This window comes from Pinus tabuliformis, chromosome 6 (genome assembly GCF_031772625.1).
Source record: "Pinus tabuliformis cultivar Carrire ecotype Pingquan chromosome 6, CPIR1, whole genome shotgun sequence".
NCBI lineage: Eukaryota > Viridiplantae > Streptophyta > Pinopsida > Pinales > Pinaceae > Pinus > Pinus tabuliformis.
The window spans coordinates 406,737,229-406,753,589 of NC_142292.1; the positions used below are offsets into that span (position 1 = coordinate 406,737,229).

The 16,361-nt window shown below is 40.7% G+C and overlaps 1 protein-coding gene across 1 annotated transcript; it reads right to left on the reverse strand.

The window, feature by feature from the left end:
• Positions 1 to 201: 201 nt before the first annotated feature.
• LOC149259030 (uncharacterized) lies at positions 202 to 1,185 on the reverse strand. Its single transcript, XM_089447193.1, has one exon. The coding sequence runs from the start codon at positions 1,183 to 1,185 to the stop codon at positions 202 to 204; it is 984 nt and encodes a 327-aa protein (XP_089303319.1).
• Positions 1,186 to 16,361: the final 15,176 nt, after the last annotated feature.

Here is a 16,361-nt window from a genome sequence, read left to right on the forward strand (position 1 = left end):
GAGAGCATCCAAATAAAAACCAAAAAAGGTATAGTGGGTCTCCTTAGTGTAGAGAGGAAAACAACGCATTACAATATGTATATGATCATAGTGTCCAAGAGAAAATAAGAGAGCATAGTTTTTAAAAAAAACTTTTTGTTGCTGATATAGAGTCCGTAAAATAAAACTGTAGCTGAACGAAAAAGAGTAAACATAAAACAGTCATTGATGAAATGCATAGGGTGGCTGATCAGATGATTGAATCTGTCCCTGACAGTCTTCTACTATTTTCCAAACTCCCATAATCTGTTGCAAACCTTCCTTAGAAAGCTGGTCCGCTGAAGCATTACTGTCCCTGAATATATGACATATGGAGAGGCTGTTGAAAGATGTTTTTAATTCCTGCAATTCTTCCAGTAAAGGCTTCAGAATTTGATTTTTGCATAAACTTTTTCCATTAACCCAATTTATAACGTTAAGGGAATCTCCAAAGATCTGAATTGTGAAGATGTTTCTTTGTAGAAGCCAGCAGAGGAGAAGTCTCAATGCCGACAACTCAGCAAAATTATTTGATCCTGTCCTTAGGCATACAAAGGCTTTGAGAATGTGATTTGCATTTAAGTGAATAACAATACCAGCTCCTGCCCTGTTGTTTTGAGAAGCTCCGTCAAAAAAGGCCCAGGGGATGCCTTCTTTAATGATTACAGTCTTGTTTTGGGCTTGGGATTTTTTAGTTTCTGGGACAGGGATGGACGAATAAATGGAGACACAATGTATAGCAGTGACATTTACCGGAGTTTCCTTATCTTGAAAAAGACTCCTGCTCCTAGCAATCCAGACCCCCCAATAGAAAATAAGGGGAAGGTTTCTCATGTTCCCATCAGGGTGATTTTGCCACCAATTTTCCCAGACTTCTTCCAAGGACCCATTTCCCCATTCTGCCTGAATGTTTAGCAATTTCTCTACCTCCCCCCATATCTTTTTTGTTTCATTACTGTGGATAAAAAGGTGATTAATAGTTTCTGCATCAGATTTGCACACAGGACATCTCCCTGGGTCGTACATATACCTTGACTGAAGTATATCCCAAGTTGGGATTTTTCGTTTTAACAGACACCAGAAGAAAAGTCTAGCCTTGGCCGGACACTTGAGCTTCCAGAGGTGCTTCGACCACCATTCTGGATCTTCCCATCCCTTCCTCGACATAATGTAATTGTATCCACACTTAGGAGTGTATTCTCTAGTTTCGCCATGAGCTCATATCAGTGAATCCGGACCATCTTTTAACCTGACATTTGATCTGATGAGTTCTTGTATGTAAGAGTTCCATTCGTTCCTCCATCTGATATTCATTCCTAGTTCTTCCCCATCTTTCCAAGCCTGTCCCCACATGGTAGATTGGCCTTCCTTTTCCACCTAATTTAAAGTAAAAATGCTCTTACTCTCTAAATGTCTGATAAACCCTGGGGATAGGGCATACTTTTCATTGCAACCTATCCAGGGGTCCAATCCTATCTTCAGGTTCCTTCCATTCCCTATCTTCCACGCCAGTCCTTGTTCTATCACCTTGAACGACTCCACCGTTGCTTTCCATATTACTGAGGCATTCTTCTTATTTTTTACCGGGTTCCTTATCCAATCTTCCAAGGGAACTGGATCTATATATTTCCTTTTCACCACTTTGGTCCATAAATTTTCCATCGAAATTAAGCGCCACCCTGGTTTTGCTGCCAGAGAGAGACTAAAGTCGGATTGACTTTTTATCCCCCATCCTCCCCATTCCTTTGGCCTTGCCACTTTGTCCCAGGCCACCCAAGGAAGCACCGAGTTCTCTTTTGAGCCATCCCACAAAGAATCTGCAACATATTCTTCTAATTTTCTCCATAACTCCTTTAGGTACCCAGGTTAATGCTGCCCAGTAGACTGGGATGGCCAGAAGCACGAATTTAATAAGGGTCAATCTTCCAGCTCTAGAAAGCCATTTAAAACTCCAATGAGAGATTCTGGATTCTATCTTTGCAATCAGCCAGTTCCAGTCCTCTTTTTTATATGCATTTGGTTTTAGCCAGAAACCCAAGTATTTGAAGGTGGAGTCCATAGAGCTATATTGAAAGGGAAACAGAGCTTGCAGATGAGTCCTCTCCTGTCTGTCCATACCTGCCACTATCAGCTGAGATTTTATGGGGTTAATCTGCATTCCAGTTGCTTTCAAAAACAGTTCTAGAATGGTTTTTAATTCCTTAAGTTCATTAGAAGCTCCGTTTGAGAAAATCAAGATATCATCAACAAAAAGAAGATGAGAGATGAATAGATTGATTGCTACCTCAATACCTTTTACCTTTCCCTCCCTTCTGGCCTTTTGGATCAGCCTGCTTAAGTCTTCTGCCACTAAGAGAAAAAGCAGAGGAGACAAAGGGCATCCTTGCCTTAAACCTCTTTGTCCTCTAAAGAAAGGGGTTGTTGCTCCGTTAATTAGAACTGCATAGCTGACGTTGGAGATGCACCCCATGATCCAACTGATAAAGTCTGGTTTGAAGCCCAAGTGAGTTAGAAGCAGCCGAATGTATATCCAATTAATTCGGTCATATGCTTTGGATAGATCTATTTTTATTACTGCACCCTTCTTGTTCTTTTGTCTGACACTGTGTAAGACTTCTTGGGCTACTCCGATGGCCTCATGAATTTGTCTTCCATTTAAAAACCCAAATTGCTCCATTGAGATGTGGCTCGCCAGAATAGGTTTGATTCTGTTTGCTATCACCTTAGCAATAATCTTGTATATACAATTGCATAAGGAAATCGGCCTGAAATCCTCAAAATTCTCAGGGTCTTCCTTCTTCGGGATGAGGGCTATGAAGGTGGCATTGAAAGGACTGTAGACTTCTCCTTTCTTTCTAGATTCTTCTACTACTTCGGTTATTTCTGCACCAATCAAATCAAAAAAATGAAGGAAAAGCTCTATAGTCCATCCGTCCGGCCCAGGACTTTTTTCTTTGGCCATGGATTTCATTACTGACTCTACTTCCTCCTTAGTTACCGGGCATAACAACTCCTCTGCTTCTTCCTCCTCAACAAATCTTGGGAAGCATTGAGCTGTTTTTATTACCTCAGCAATGGTAGCCTCGCCTGGGTCTGCAAATAAACTCTGGAAGTGCCTCTGTCCAAGGCCTGATAATGAATTGAAAGACCGAAACTCCCTCCCTTCTTCGTTTTTTAGGTTCCATATGGTGTTAGCAGATTTCCTCCCTTTAGCGTAGTTGTGAAAAAAACTGGTGTTCTCATCTCCAGATTTTAACCAAATCGCTCTACTCTTGAGCCTCCATTCCTCTTCTTTTGCCAATAGAATTTGGTTCTGAAGTTTCTCAAGGTGGAGAATCCTTTCTTTTGAGACCTGGGTAGCGTATCCATCCTCCTCTATGCTTTCCAGCTTTTTCAGTTCTTCACTTATCCTGGATTGTTCCTCATTCTGCTTTGCCTTCCTATCTTTTGCCCAAAGAATGGTCACTTTCTTCAATCTTTTGAGGTTTTCCATAAACAGGAAGCCTTTATCCTCAATTGAGCTATTATCCGGGTGTCTCCAGGTTTCTTTGAAGAGATTGGTAAAAGAAGTTTCTTGCAACCATGAAGAATTAAACTTAAAAGGTGCCGGAGGCTTTAGAGGGGGAATGGAGAGGTCTAAAAAAACAGGGAAGTGATCAGAAGACCCCCCTTCTTCAACCCATTGTCTGAAAATAGGGACCTTTGAGGCTAATTCTTCAGAGATGAGGAAACGGTCCAGTCTTTTCGCCACTCTAGCCTCCCCTGCTCTCCGATTCCTCCAAGTCGGCTTTAGCTTTATCGGGTTAACATCTATAAATTTGTTGACCGTTAGGAGGTTTAGGAAAAAGTCCGTCAAAGGATCTTCCCTAGCCGATGGTCCCCATGCCTCCGCTCTCCCTACGGAGAAATTTAAATCTCCTCCCATCACCAAGTTTTTTGTCTTCAGCAGCGATTTGGACATCAAATCGTTCCAGAAAAACTCCCTTCCTTGACAGGGCCCGTATACATTGAGAATAGTAATAGGCAATGCAAAATCTGGGGATTGAATTTCCATACCCATCACCTGCTTCATCCCCCACTGATTTGTCACCTTTATTCTCCCTTCCTTGAAACCTATTGCCAATCCCCCTGAATGACCATCTGAATCCACTGCTGAGAATTTCCAGCCCGGGAGGAGAGCATTTAGTCTCAATTCTACTTCTGCTCCGTTCCCTAAAGTCTCTTGCAGAAAAAGAATCTCTGATTTTGAATTTTGAATCATCTCTCTAAGAGCCAGTCTTTTGGGTTTACTGGCTAAACCCCTACAATTCCATGATGTCAATATCATTTTATAACATTTTCAGGGGTCTGCACCGCTCTAAGAACCCCAGTGATGGACTGTTGTTTCCCGTCAGCTACATCAAACTTTGCTTTTATCTTGGCCTTGGCTAGGTTAGACTTCCTACCTCTTTTATTTCTGTTTTGGCTTTGAGAGGGGAGCTGACCTATACCGCCTACTGATTCTGAGGATACAGGCTTGCAATCATGGGATCTGAGATTGTAAGGGCAAGGAGTATGGAGGACCGAGGATGCAGGATGAGGCAAACCATCTTCACGATTCAGATCTAGGGAGGGCAAGGCTGCCGAGATGTTTTCCATTGCTCTTTCGCTTTCGGAGGGTTTTGGAGAAGATGCCGGCTCCCCAAAGCTCTCCTCTTTTGCTTTGACAGGTTCCGTCTCCAGGTCCTTGCCCGAACCACTGAGCAGGGCTGCTTCCTGAGTCTGCCCTTCCTGATGAACCTCTGTCTCCAGTCCTTCAGCATTCTGATCCACAAAAGCCTCCTTCTCTTGATTGAAATGAGATTGTCTGATGTCCTTCTCCCAATAAGATGATGTCCCCCGAAATCGTCTTCTTCTCTTGCCCAGAGGACATTCCTTGGCCAAGTGACCATATGCATGGCATCTATGGCACCGAAAGGGCAAGAATTCATAATCCAAAATCTGCTCAAAAACATAATCTTTGTATTGAAGGTTTATCTTTTCTGCAAGTCCTCTGCTTGGGTTTAGACTGACTAAGATCCGTGCCATAGCCTTGTTCCTGGTTTCTAAGAAAGTCATATCAGCTTCCAGAAAAGAACCCAATCTATTCCCAATCGCTTTGAAGACTGATTCGACCCATAGGAATGAGGGCAACCCTGGAGCTCTAACCCAGACCGGGAAGACGTCCGTTTTTTCGTGGATAGCATCAAACAGGGGATTCCATTTCTTCAGCAGCACGGGAATGTTTCCTATGGCCCAATTCCTTTCGAGTACCCAGTCCGCCGCCTCTTTATTTTCAAAGCGGAACATGAACCATCCTTTTGCAAGGTTTGAAGCCTCGAAACCCTTGATTTGATCAGACAGAAAATTCTGTTCTCCCCAAGCTTGAATAAAACTAGAGGTGAATTTCTTCCCTCTCGCCCTGCCAACCAATGTACACTCTGCCACCTCCAAGGTTTCCTCAATAGTCACATCCATGCCCAGCACCAAGTTCCCTTCCAAGTCCTGTGAACCGATTGGTCTCTGTTTTTTCCTCTTTTCCCCTTTTTTCTTATTCCCTGCGTCCACCTCCCTTGTCTCCTTACTTATAACATTCCTGTCTAGGTCTTCCGGGGCCGGAAACGGAGGGGGTTCATACTCAGAACTGGGTGGGTTCGAAAAACCTGTGAAGTCTGGGAAAGAATCGGCTAGGGTTTGTTTACAAACCTGTGAACCCAAATTTTCTCCTGTACCTGCCGATTGATAATCAGGGGGGACTCCATATCCTTCCGCCGGCCGTTCTCCTAATCCTTTAGTGCAGTCCTGTTCTTTAGCAAAGGATACCCTAGAAATCGCTGAAACCCTTCCAGGTCCCCTTGCGCTTCCCTGCCCAGAACTTAACCCTAAATTTACTATGTCCTCTATACCTCCGGAGTGAAAACGCCCGACCGAGAAGGACTTACCTTTGTTGCTGTGGCTCTGGTGATAACTTGCATGCAACGCGTCCTCATCAGATCTGCATGACCGCTGTGAAAAGGGCGGGTCCTGATGATGGAAGACATTCCCTTCGCATTCCTTGGATAATTGGAGAAAGGATTGTTTGTTCTCGGTCGATTTCTGCGTAAGGGTTTCAGGCCTTGAAGATTCATAACCTCCGAAGTAGCGCTCAATGTTCCTCGCGGTAGGGTCTTTCCCCCAAACCGACAGAATATCCTCCAGCTCCGGGTCAAGGTCCACCAGCTCATTTGAATTAACCATGGTTACTGTGACCGCTCAGGGAAGGTTGCCGGAACGGTTTTGCTGCCAGCACAAAGCTTCTGTCTTTTGCTATCTCAGGAAGTCGAAATATCGAACCTTGCAGCGTAATGACCCCAGCTGTCGGCTTATGTTGAGTCTGACCTCCAGCTGCCTGTCCTCCTGTCACTTTCCCTCCTATTCCTTCACCTGCGAACTGTACTCACCTGCTGGAACCCTAACCCTCGCCTGATCCTGGTTCCGGCCAGAGTTTTTTCTCCCAAACCCTCACCATCCTCCAGTATAGTCTATACCCCAACCCCTATCTCAAGACATCATATTTGCATTACCCTATTGTTTGATTAGGGATCCAACAACTGTTGATACTCCAACCATCGTCTCTATTAAGATTTATAGGCCTTTTTTCAATTTCCAAGGCCTCCCTAAATTTACGATGATGAAAATGGTCAATCCTTGCAATGACCCTAGCCTCTTCGATGCAGATGTGATGATTTATCTTTTCCGCATGTTCTACCAAAGCGGAGGAGCGAGACCTTCCATGCTTGATGTCAGTAGCGTGCTCATAAATCCTTTGATTTATTGATCGACTAGTTTCACCAATATATGGAGTCCCACGGGAGCAAGAAATGATGTAAACACTCTTCTCATCTTTGGGGTTCATAGGGTCCTTAACTGATCTTAGAGATATCTGAATAGTGTTAAGGGCCCTAAATGTTGAAGGGATATTATGCTTTTTTAGGAGCCTTGCAATCTTATTCGTGGTCCCTTGAATAAACTGAAGATGCACTCCAGAAAACCGATCTTTGGGATCATTCCTATTCCTAGGACCTATTTTCGCCTTAAGGAAGGCTCTAAGACTCTAGGACCTGCTATAACCATTCTTATTAAAAACCTTAAGGAGGTGGGTATTTTCATCTTTAAGGTGATTTTCATCAGAAACTTGTAATGCCCAAGTGGCTAAGGTGTTGAGAACACCAAGATTTTGAGCAGGGAAATGATGCGAACTCGCATTGCTTTGTGTGGGTTTTCTTTCGAAACACCTTAGGAGATAAAGAACCGTCATCCCTTTTTGAAATAAAAATGTTGAGAAAAGGAAGGCTACCATCAACTTCACATTCCATAATGAACTTTATGGAATTAGATTGGTTGTTAAGATGTTGGAAAAACAACTCCAACTTTTCTTTACCATGAGACCAGATGACACAAGTGTCATCAACAAACCTTTTCCAAAGTTTGGGTTTGAATAAAACTGATGACAAGGCCTTGGATTCAAAGTCCTCCATGAAAATATTAGCCACCATGGGTGATCTGATTTAGAATATTAGATTTTTGTGCTAAGATTCTTCTCAGATTAGAAACACAATTCTTTCATTGTGTTTAAGGATTCATGAATTTTTGCAAGTGAAATGATGATTTTTTATGTTAATTTTATGAGAAATTTAACATAAATAAGAGACTAAACAACAACATAAGCATGTACAGAACATCATCAAAAACACATTACATCCAGAACATGATAAAGGAGTTCACCCCTCCCGGGCTATGTCTCCTTGGTCTAGCTTCCAATGACTTGGGGCTCTCTATTATGCTCAAAAGTATAAAAAGATGTGTTTACAATGCTAAAATGCTTATGAAACCTGCTCCAATGAGTCTAGAATATCCAAAAATGGCTATCTAGCCTCTTTTTGCTTCCAATTTGCTGAAAAACTGAATAAGTTATGACTTCTCCTTGTTTTCCCAATATTCGCTCCACAAATTACCCCATTTATGGCATGATCCTACAAATTAGCTCCCCAAAACGCTAACTGAGCGAAAATTTCACCGCGCGGTGGTCCATAATCTATTGACACTAACTGTCCCATCGCAAATCGCAATCGATGGAAAACCGACGGTCTTATGGTCTATGAATGCGGCAGGGCGATGTGCGATTGTGATATGGCGGACCCGACGGTACTATTAATTGTAACCCTTAGTTGCATTCAAAAATCGAAATCGATGGAGAACCAACGGGTAACATAATGCGGGACTCTGCCTTCTGTGGTGTGCGATTGCGATAATCACATCACAACCCAGGCACGCTGGGGTCGATTTCTGCAATGCCTTCCTTGTTTCGAAGTGAGATTGCGATTTATCGCATCACAACCCTGAATTTCTTGGGTTTGATTCTTTAACATGACCCACCTACGATATGCGATTTGTGAAATGCAGGGGCCAATGGCGTCTTTCCACTTGGCGCTTCTCCATTCATTGAAGGGCCTTGCCACATCATCTTTTCCTGCCAGTTGTCCAAGTCAAACCTGAATTTTGACTTACTTTAACTTCTTCATCTGAGCTCAGATTCAAGTTCCATTCACACCATTGGAATCATAATGTGTTGGGCAGCGGATCCCCCGCGTAACGGTTCCGGGGCTTAAAGCCCACAATTTTGGGTAATGGTAGTGTAAAGGCTCCACGAAGTGCGTGGAGCGCGAATTGTAATGAGTCAAGTCAAAGGGTTGTCCGCCCAAAAATAATGTAAGGTAATGGAAAGTGAGTCAGCCTGCCCATGGTCCGCAGACCATGGGAATGTATAAATAGAGCGAGGCTCTAAGTGTAGAAGGCAGTTCTTGGTTAGTCTTGATCTTAAGTGATATGGGTTGTTCAATGCGATATTCACTCTGAGTCTGTAAGTCCGAGTCTTGGGGCATAGAGAAAGGCTCTGCAAATATGTGCATGGAGGCCTAGTAGAGTCCGCAGCTATGTGCGGGGACCCTTGCAGCTGTGTGCGCAGGGTAGGAAGTGGATTGTAACTAGAAAAGGCATTAATAAGGATAAGTTGGTTTTGGAATATTGCACTTCTGTTTCTATGTTCCTGTTTATGCATCTGTTACAATTTATGATTGTGTGCATGTTTGTTTATGTTGAATGGTAAATGAAAGTATTGGGCCGAATTAATTTATTTCAAGATCTATAATACTAATAAGCCCAATAAAGGGTAAAGAACATTCATGCTCTTCAACTAAGGCACGCGAAGGTAGTTGCACTAGACAGACAGTTGCGCAGAAGTAGCACAATGCGTAGAGTAGGATTGCGAGCCTTCTAAGACTCATTAAGACATCCCAAGGGTGCGGAAACCTGGTTCCAGCACCCCCCCATACTACCTCGGGTGAGACCTCAGTCTGTGCTCCGCGGACTGTTGCCGAAAGGGCCAGTAGTTTCGGGATTTCTTTGGCTAAAAGACTTTTGAACCTGGGTCAGGCCCCAATAAGCCAACATAATGACGAGATCTTTGATCTAAAGCTAAGTTTATCAAGATTCTGACACTTTGAGTTTTGAGCCTAATTTTGAGCACCTGATCACTCCTCCCCACTGGAAGCCTTTTGGACCCCTAAAGGATCACTTTCAATTGTCCAGAAGATGAGGGTATAGTTCCCTCACCTTTCTAACCTCTATCTATTTGGATTTTAAAGGATTTGTACCCTTGAGCCCCACTTGAAAATAATCGATACTTCCCCTTTTTGATGTCCTTGTTCTTCTGTCAAGTATAGTGTATCACTAAAGCTCATCAAGGAATTCTGGAGAAGAGTATTCAATAGATGGAATTTGACTATTCTCTCCTTGATCTTCAATCAAAGGAGGCTCATACAACCTTAAATTCTCAACATTAACAACAACATAACTTTGCATATATGAATGCAAATTCAACCTGAAGGCATTGTTACCAATCTTTTTCAAAATTCTGAATGGACCATATCTAATTGGTTTTAGCTTTTTACCATCTCCTTGGAGCCTTTCTTTGTTAATGTGAAGCCAAACTTCTTCACCAACTTGGAACTTGTAATCTTGACGATGCTTGTTGTGCCTTGCTTTGTACTTACCTTGGCTTTTCTCAAGCTGTTCTTGAACCTTTTGGTGTACTAATTAGATTTGTTCAATGAACTTTCTTGCTTTTTCTATGTCGCTATGACCTTCAATAACAACGTATTTGCCAAAAATAAAATCCAAAGGAGATTTAAGCAAGTATCCAAAGCATGCCTAAAATGGCGAAGTTTGAGTTGCTTGGCTCGGTTGTAAGCACGCTGAATATAGTGCAAATGTTCATACCACAACTTAGGATGCTTGTTGCAATACCCACGAAGAAGATGTATCACTGTTCTATTCACCAATTCTGTTTGACCATCTGTTTGTGGATGAAAAGTTGTACTCTTTTTCAATTTGGTGTCCATGAATCCCCACAAGTTTGACAAAAAATTCCCAACAAAGCGATAATCTCGATCACTAACAATGGATGTGGGTAATCCAAAATGCACCCAAACATTCTGAAAGAATAACTGAGCATTTTGTTCAGCTGTAACTTGCTTTTTACATGGCATCAAAATACACATTTTATTGAACCTATCCACAACTATATACAAATAATCATGACCTCTTTTTGACAATGGAAGACCTCCTACGAAATCCATAGAAACACTCTCCCATGGTCGTGTAGGAACCAGAAGTGGTGTGTACAATCCTAACTTCCTATTGCTAGGCTTACTGATTGCACATAATGAACATCCTTTAATAAAACGAGACACACTTTCAAGCATATGAGGCCAATAACAATACCTCTATAGATGTGCCATCGTCTTACTTACACCGAAATGACCAGCAATAAGAGAAGTATGTGCCTCTCTTATGATGTTAACTCTTTCTCCCTGTGGAATACAAAGCTTGCCAAGATGGTACAACAAGTTATCATGCAAATGATAATCCAATTCCTCTTCTTAGTTACCTTGACTGAAGCTTGCATAAACATCTTGAAAGTCATTATTTGATGCATATTGCACAATATAACTTTCATGTAAAACATAATTATGCTTGAGTAAAGTAGATGCACTAACAATAGGCCTAGAAAGCATATCAACAACTTTATTGTAGATACCTTTCTTATACCTGATTACCAAGTGGAATTATTGAAGAAAACCAATCCATCGGAAGTATCGTGATTGCTGCAACTTTGATTGAGATTGCAAGTATTGCAATGGTTGATGATCAGTGTGAATGACAGTTTCCTTACCCATCAAGTAGTGCTTCCATTTTTTCACACTTTAAACAAATGCATATAATTCCTTGTCATATGTAGGATAGTTAATCACTACATTATTAAAAGTTTCTGAATGAAAACATATAGGCTTACCATGTTGCATGAGGACTGCACCCATAGTGTAGTCACTAACATCAATGTGAATCTCAAATGAATGTCTCAAGTCTGGAAGTGCAGGTACTGGAGCTGTACTGATCTTTTCTTTCAATGCATCAAAGGCATTTTGTTGTTTGCCTCCCCACTGAAAAACCTTTTTCACACTTGTCAATGCATGCAAAGGAGTTGCTATAAGAGAAAAATTAGCATTGAATTTCCCCCAATATTGGGCCGCTCACAAAATACTTCTTACCTCCGTAACTATCTTGGGCCTTGGCCAATTCACAATGACATCAACCTTGGAGGGATCTATTTTCAAATCACCTCCTCCAACGATATGACCCAAGTAAACTAAAGAAGTTTTTCCAAACTCACACTTTTACATCTTAAGATACAACTGTTCTTTTTTAAGACATCAAGTACTTTTCTTACATGCATGACATTTTCATCACGAGATTTACTGAAAATTAAGATGTCATCTAAGTAGGCTATGAAAAACTCATCAAGAAATGGCCTCAACACATCATTCACCACACACATGAATGTAGTGGGAGCATTACATAAACCAAATGACATAACTAACCATTCAAACAATCCTTGTTTTGTTTTGAATGTTGTCTTCCAGATGTCTCCTTCAGCTATTCTAATTTGATGGTAGCCAATTCTTAAGTCCATCTTAGTAAAATACTTTGCATCTTTCAATTGATCAAGTAAATAATCTATTCTAGGAAATGGGTAATGGTTCTTTACCGTAATTTTGCTTAATGTATGAAAGTCCACACACATGCGCCATGTTCCATCCTTCTTTGGCACCAAGACAATAGGTGAACCACACGGCGAGGAATATGGTTTGATGATCCCTTTGTTCAACAAATCTTGAATTTGCTTCTTAATTTCTGCGCTTTCCATCATTCACATCCTGTACATGCCAATGTTAGGAAGAGGAAAATCTTATTGCAATTGTATCTCATGTTGGATTCCTTTCTTGGGAGGTAATCCCTTTGGTTCCTGAAACATCTCGTCATATAGGCTAACTACGTCAACCAATTCAGATTTCAAATGCGAATCACAACCTTTAAAAGCTTCATTATCAACACCATCCTTGGGTTTGATCATTAGAAGCACAAAATTCTTGCTCGAATTCACTAGTCTTTTCATTTGCCCTGCATTTACAAGCGGAAGATTTATTTTCTTGCTATGAGCTCTCACAATATATTCTACTCCACCTTTGAATAAATGATATTTGTTTTCATGTCTATGGAAGATAGCTTTTCTCTCATAAAGGTATGAGCTTCCAAAAACTATGCCACATATATCTAACGACACAATGTCAAGCTCCACTTCATCTATGAAATTTGCAGCAATGGCAAATTTCAGTTTACACTTTCTCGTAACTTGCAATTGCACATTGTCGCACACCCATCCAAGTGGATATGGTTTATGATGTGGAATGATTTCCAATTTTCAACTTTTAACAAAGTTTTCAAAGATAATATTGGCTTGAGAGACACTATCGAAAAGCGTGTCAATCTTGTTGTGTTTTGATATCACCCTTATGTGAAAAAGTTCTATTCTCCTCTTTTCGTTTGGAGTTTCATTTTGTGAGTTTTAAGAACTAGTGATAGCAATGGATTCTTTTCCTTTTAACCCCATGGCTGTGATTTTAGTTTCATCACCCGAATCAAATCCCAATTCTTGTTGGGTGGTTGCAGTTGTCTTTTGTTTTCCCTTGTTGTTGTTTTTTTTTTTGGTCTCATTTCAAGATGAAGCTTCCAACAATGAACTTCATCGTGACCCTCTCTGGAACAATGCTTGCATGTAACTTTCTCTCCTTCTTTTTTGATAGATGCATTTTTCTTTGCCTTCCCTTTTAAAGCCTTTTCCTTTCCTTTACTCTTAAATGGATTTTTAAAACCTTCTTCTGGGGTGTTTTTTCCTCTTGCCTCAAGATGAGTGGCTTGCACACACACATCATCTAGATTATTTTGATTAAACATTAAGATCGTATGCCTAAGGTAACTGTGTAAACCCCCTATGTACTTCAACAATGTGTCATGTGATAGCAAATCTACACCTAACATCAAAGACCTTTTTCTGAATTCTCGGCTGTAATCTTGTGCATTTTGACCTTTAATCTAAAGTTCTGCCAATTGATGATAGCTTTCTGCATATAATATAGAGGGTAGAATTGTATTTTGATTGCAGTAATGAAATCATTCCAAGAAATTGATATCTTACCGTGTTTTTTAATCTCCTCTTGGGTCTTTGATTCCCACCATACTAATGCTGCACCCTCCATTCTCAAGGAAGCTAACTCAATCTTTATGTCATCCTCTTGAAGGTTTTGAATCTTGCAATAGAGCTCCAATTGACAAATCCAATTATCAAGCTTCTCTACATTCATTTCACCATTATACATGGGAGAATCAAATTTAACATCAAGTTTTAAAAAAGGCGATTTACTAGTTCCTTTTGAAGAATGATGATGAGTATGAGTAAGGGTTGTGTTAGTGGAAGAGGGTGAAGATGCTTGTGAAGAAGAATATGAAGAAGATGGTGGAGAGTGTGGAGGTTTGTCTCCATTTCCATTACCTCGTCCTGAAGAGCCTTCTCCTTTAGAAGGTTTGGAACTTTCTCCTTGCAACCTGGTATTCCTCTCTTCATAGAGGACCTTCACCATCTCTGTCATATCAAAGAAAGTTGTTCTGAAGGTCTTCTCATCTTCTTCCATGTTTGTAGGTTATCCTTCATGAGACATGATCTCTGGATTGTCAACTGCAATTTGAGGCTAAACTGGTGTTGGAGATTGTGGCAACCTTGCTCTCCTTCCCCTTGACCCAACTTCAGGGCTTCCAACCAACTTTCCTTCTCCTCTTTTGAGTTTTAACCTTGTAAGCATGCCATAAACTTCCAAACATATAAATCCTTCTTTCACAAAGAAAACCTAATGCTCTGATACCAAATTGATCTGATTTAGAATATTAGATTGTTGTGCTAAGATCCTCCTCATATTAGAAACAAAATGCTTTCATTGTGTTTAAGGATTCATGATTTTTTGCAAGTGAAAAGATGAGTTTTTATGTTAATTTTATGAGCAATTTAACATAAATAAGATATTGAACAATAGAATAAACATGTACAAAACATCATCAAAAACAAATTACAACAGGAACATGATAAAGGAGTTCACTCGTCCTCGGCTACGTCTCCTTGGTCTAGCTTCTAATGGCTTAGGCCTCTCTATTATGCTCAAAAGTATAAAAAGATGTGTTTACAATGCTCAAATGCTTCTAAAACTTGTTCCAATGAGTCCAAAATATCCAAAAATGGCTATCTACCCTCTTTTTGCCTCCAATTTGGTGAAAAATTAAAGAAGTTATGACTTCTCCTTGTTTTCCCAATATTCGCTCCAGAAATTGCCCCTTTTTTTGCATGATCCTACAAATTAGCTCCTAAAATTGCTAACTGAGCAAAGATTTCGCCACACGGTGGTCCATAATCTGTCAGCACCAATTGTCCCATCGCAAATCGCAATTGGCAAAAAACCAAGAGTCTTATGGTCTGTGAATGCGGTGGGGCAATGTACGATTGCGATATGGCGGACTTGATGGTACTATTAACAATAGCCCTTAGTTACATTGCATCCAAGATCCTTTCACAAATCGCAATTGGCAAAGAACTGACAACTAACATAATGTGGGACTTTTCCTTCTATGATGTGTGATTGCGAAATGAAATTGCGATTATCGCATCGCAACTTGGGTATGTTGGGGGCCAATTTCTGCAATGCCTTCCCTTTTGCGAAGTGCAATTGCGATTTATTGCATCACAACACTAACTTGCTTGGGGCTGATTCTTTAACACGACTTGCCTGCGATATGTGATTTGCAAAAATGTGGGGGCCAATGGCAACTTGCCACTTGGCGTTTCTCCATTCCCTGAAGGGCCTTGCAACATCATCTTTTCCTGCCATATATCCAGAACAAACTTGAACTTTGACTTGCTCTAACTTCTTCATACGAGCTCGAATTCGAGTGTCATTCGCATTGTTGGAATCAAAATGACGAGCTCTTTGATTTGAAGCTAAGTTTATCAAGATTTTGACACTTTGAGTTTTGAGCCTAATTTTGAGCACCTGATCAACGGGGGAAACGGGTGAACCCATGGCAACGCCACAGGTTTGTTCATAAAACTCCTCTTCGAAACTAAATAAAGTAGAAGTGAGACAAATTTTAACGAAATAAGCAGTGTTAGGATCCGTAATGCTATTGATGACTTTAATGGCCTCATTAATGGGGATATTAGTATATAAAGATACCACATTGAAACTCACCATATTTTCTTCCGGATCTATTCTAATACCATTTAACCATTAACAATGAAGACGAATCTTTAACAAAGGATTCAGTTCAGCCAATGAGAGGTTTAAGATTATTAGCTAAAAATTTAGCGAGAAGATAAGTTGGCCCTCCTATGGTGTTGACTATGGGGCGTAGGGTGGGGGGCTTCCTTATGGATCTTTGGAAGACCATAAATCCTAGGTGTAAGAGGGCTATTCTTAATAATCTTCTTGCTAAGGGAGCTAAAAGTGCTACTAGATTTTATGGTTAGAGGAACTATTTTAGAAATATTTTTTAGGGGATTCTTGTCAAGTTTTTTGTAGCTCCCACTATTATATAGGTGATCTAACATCTTTCTCTGCTAATCCTCCTTGTTTAGGATTACATCAATACCCCGTTTGTCAACTTTAAGAAAAACAATTTCCTTGTTATTGTTGAAGGCTTTAAGAGCCTGAAACTCACATTTGTTAAGGTTGTTCTTAGGGGGTTGGCCTTTCTTAGGATAACCACACAATCTTGCCTAATATTATCTTTAGTAGCATCTGGTAAGTCCCTTATCCCCAATTCAATGTCACAAATAATATCATGCA

Bases quoted from the DNA above. Each gene is read 5' to 3' on its own strand.
- LOC149259030 (XM_089447193.1), bottom strand. From the start codon at position 1,185: ATGTCGAGGAAGGGATGGGAAGATCCAGAATGGTGGTCGAAGCACCTC.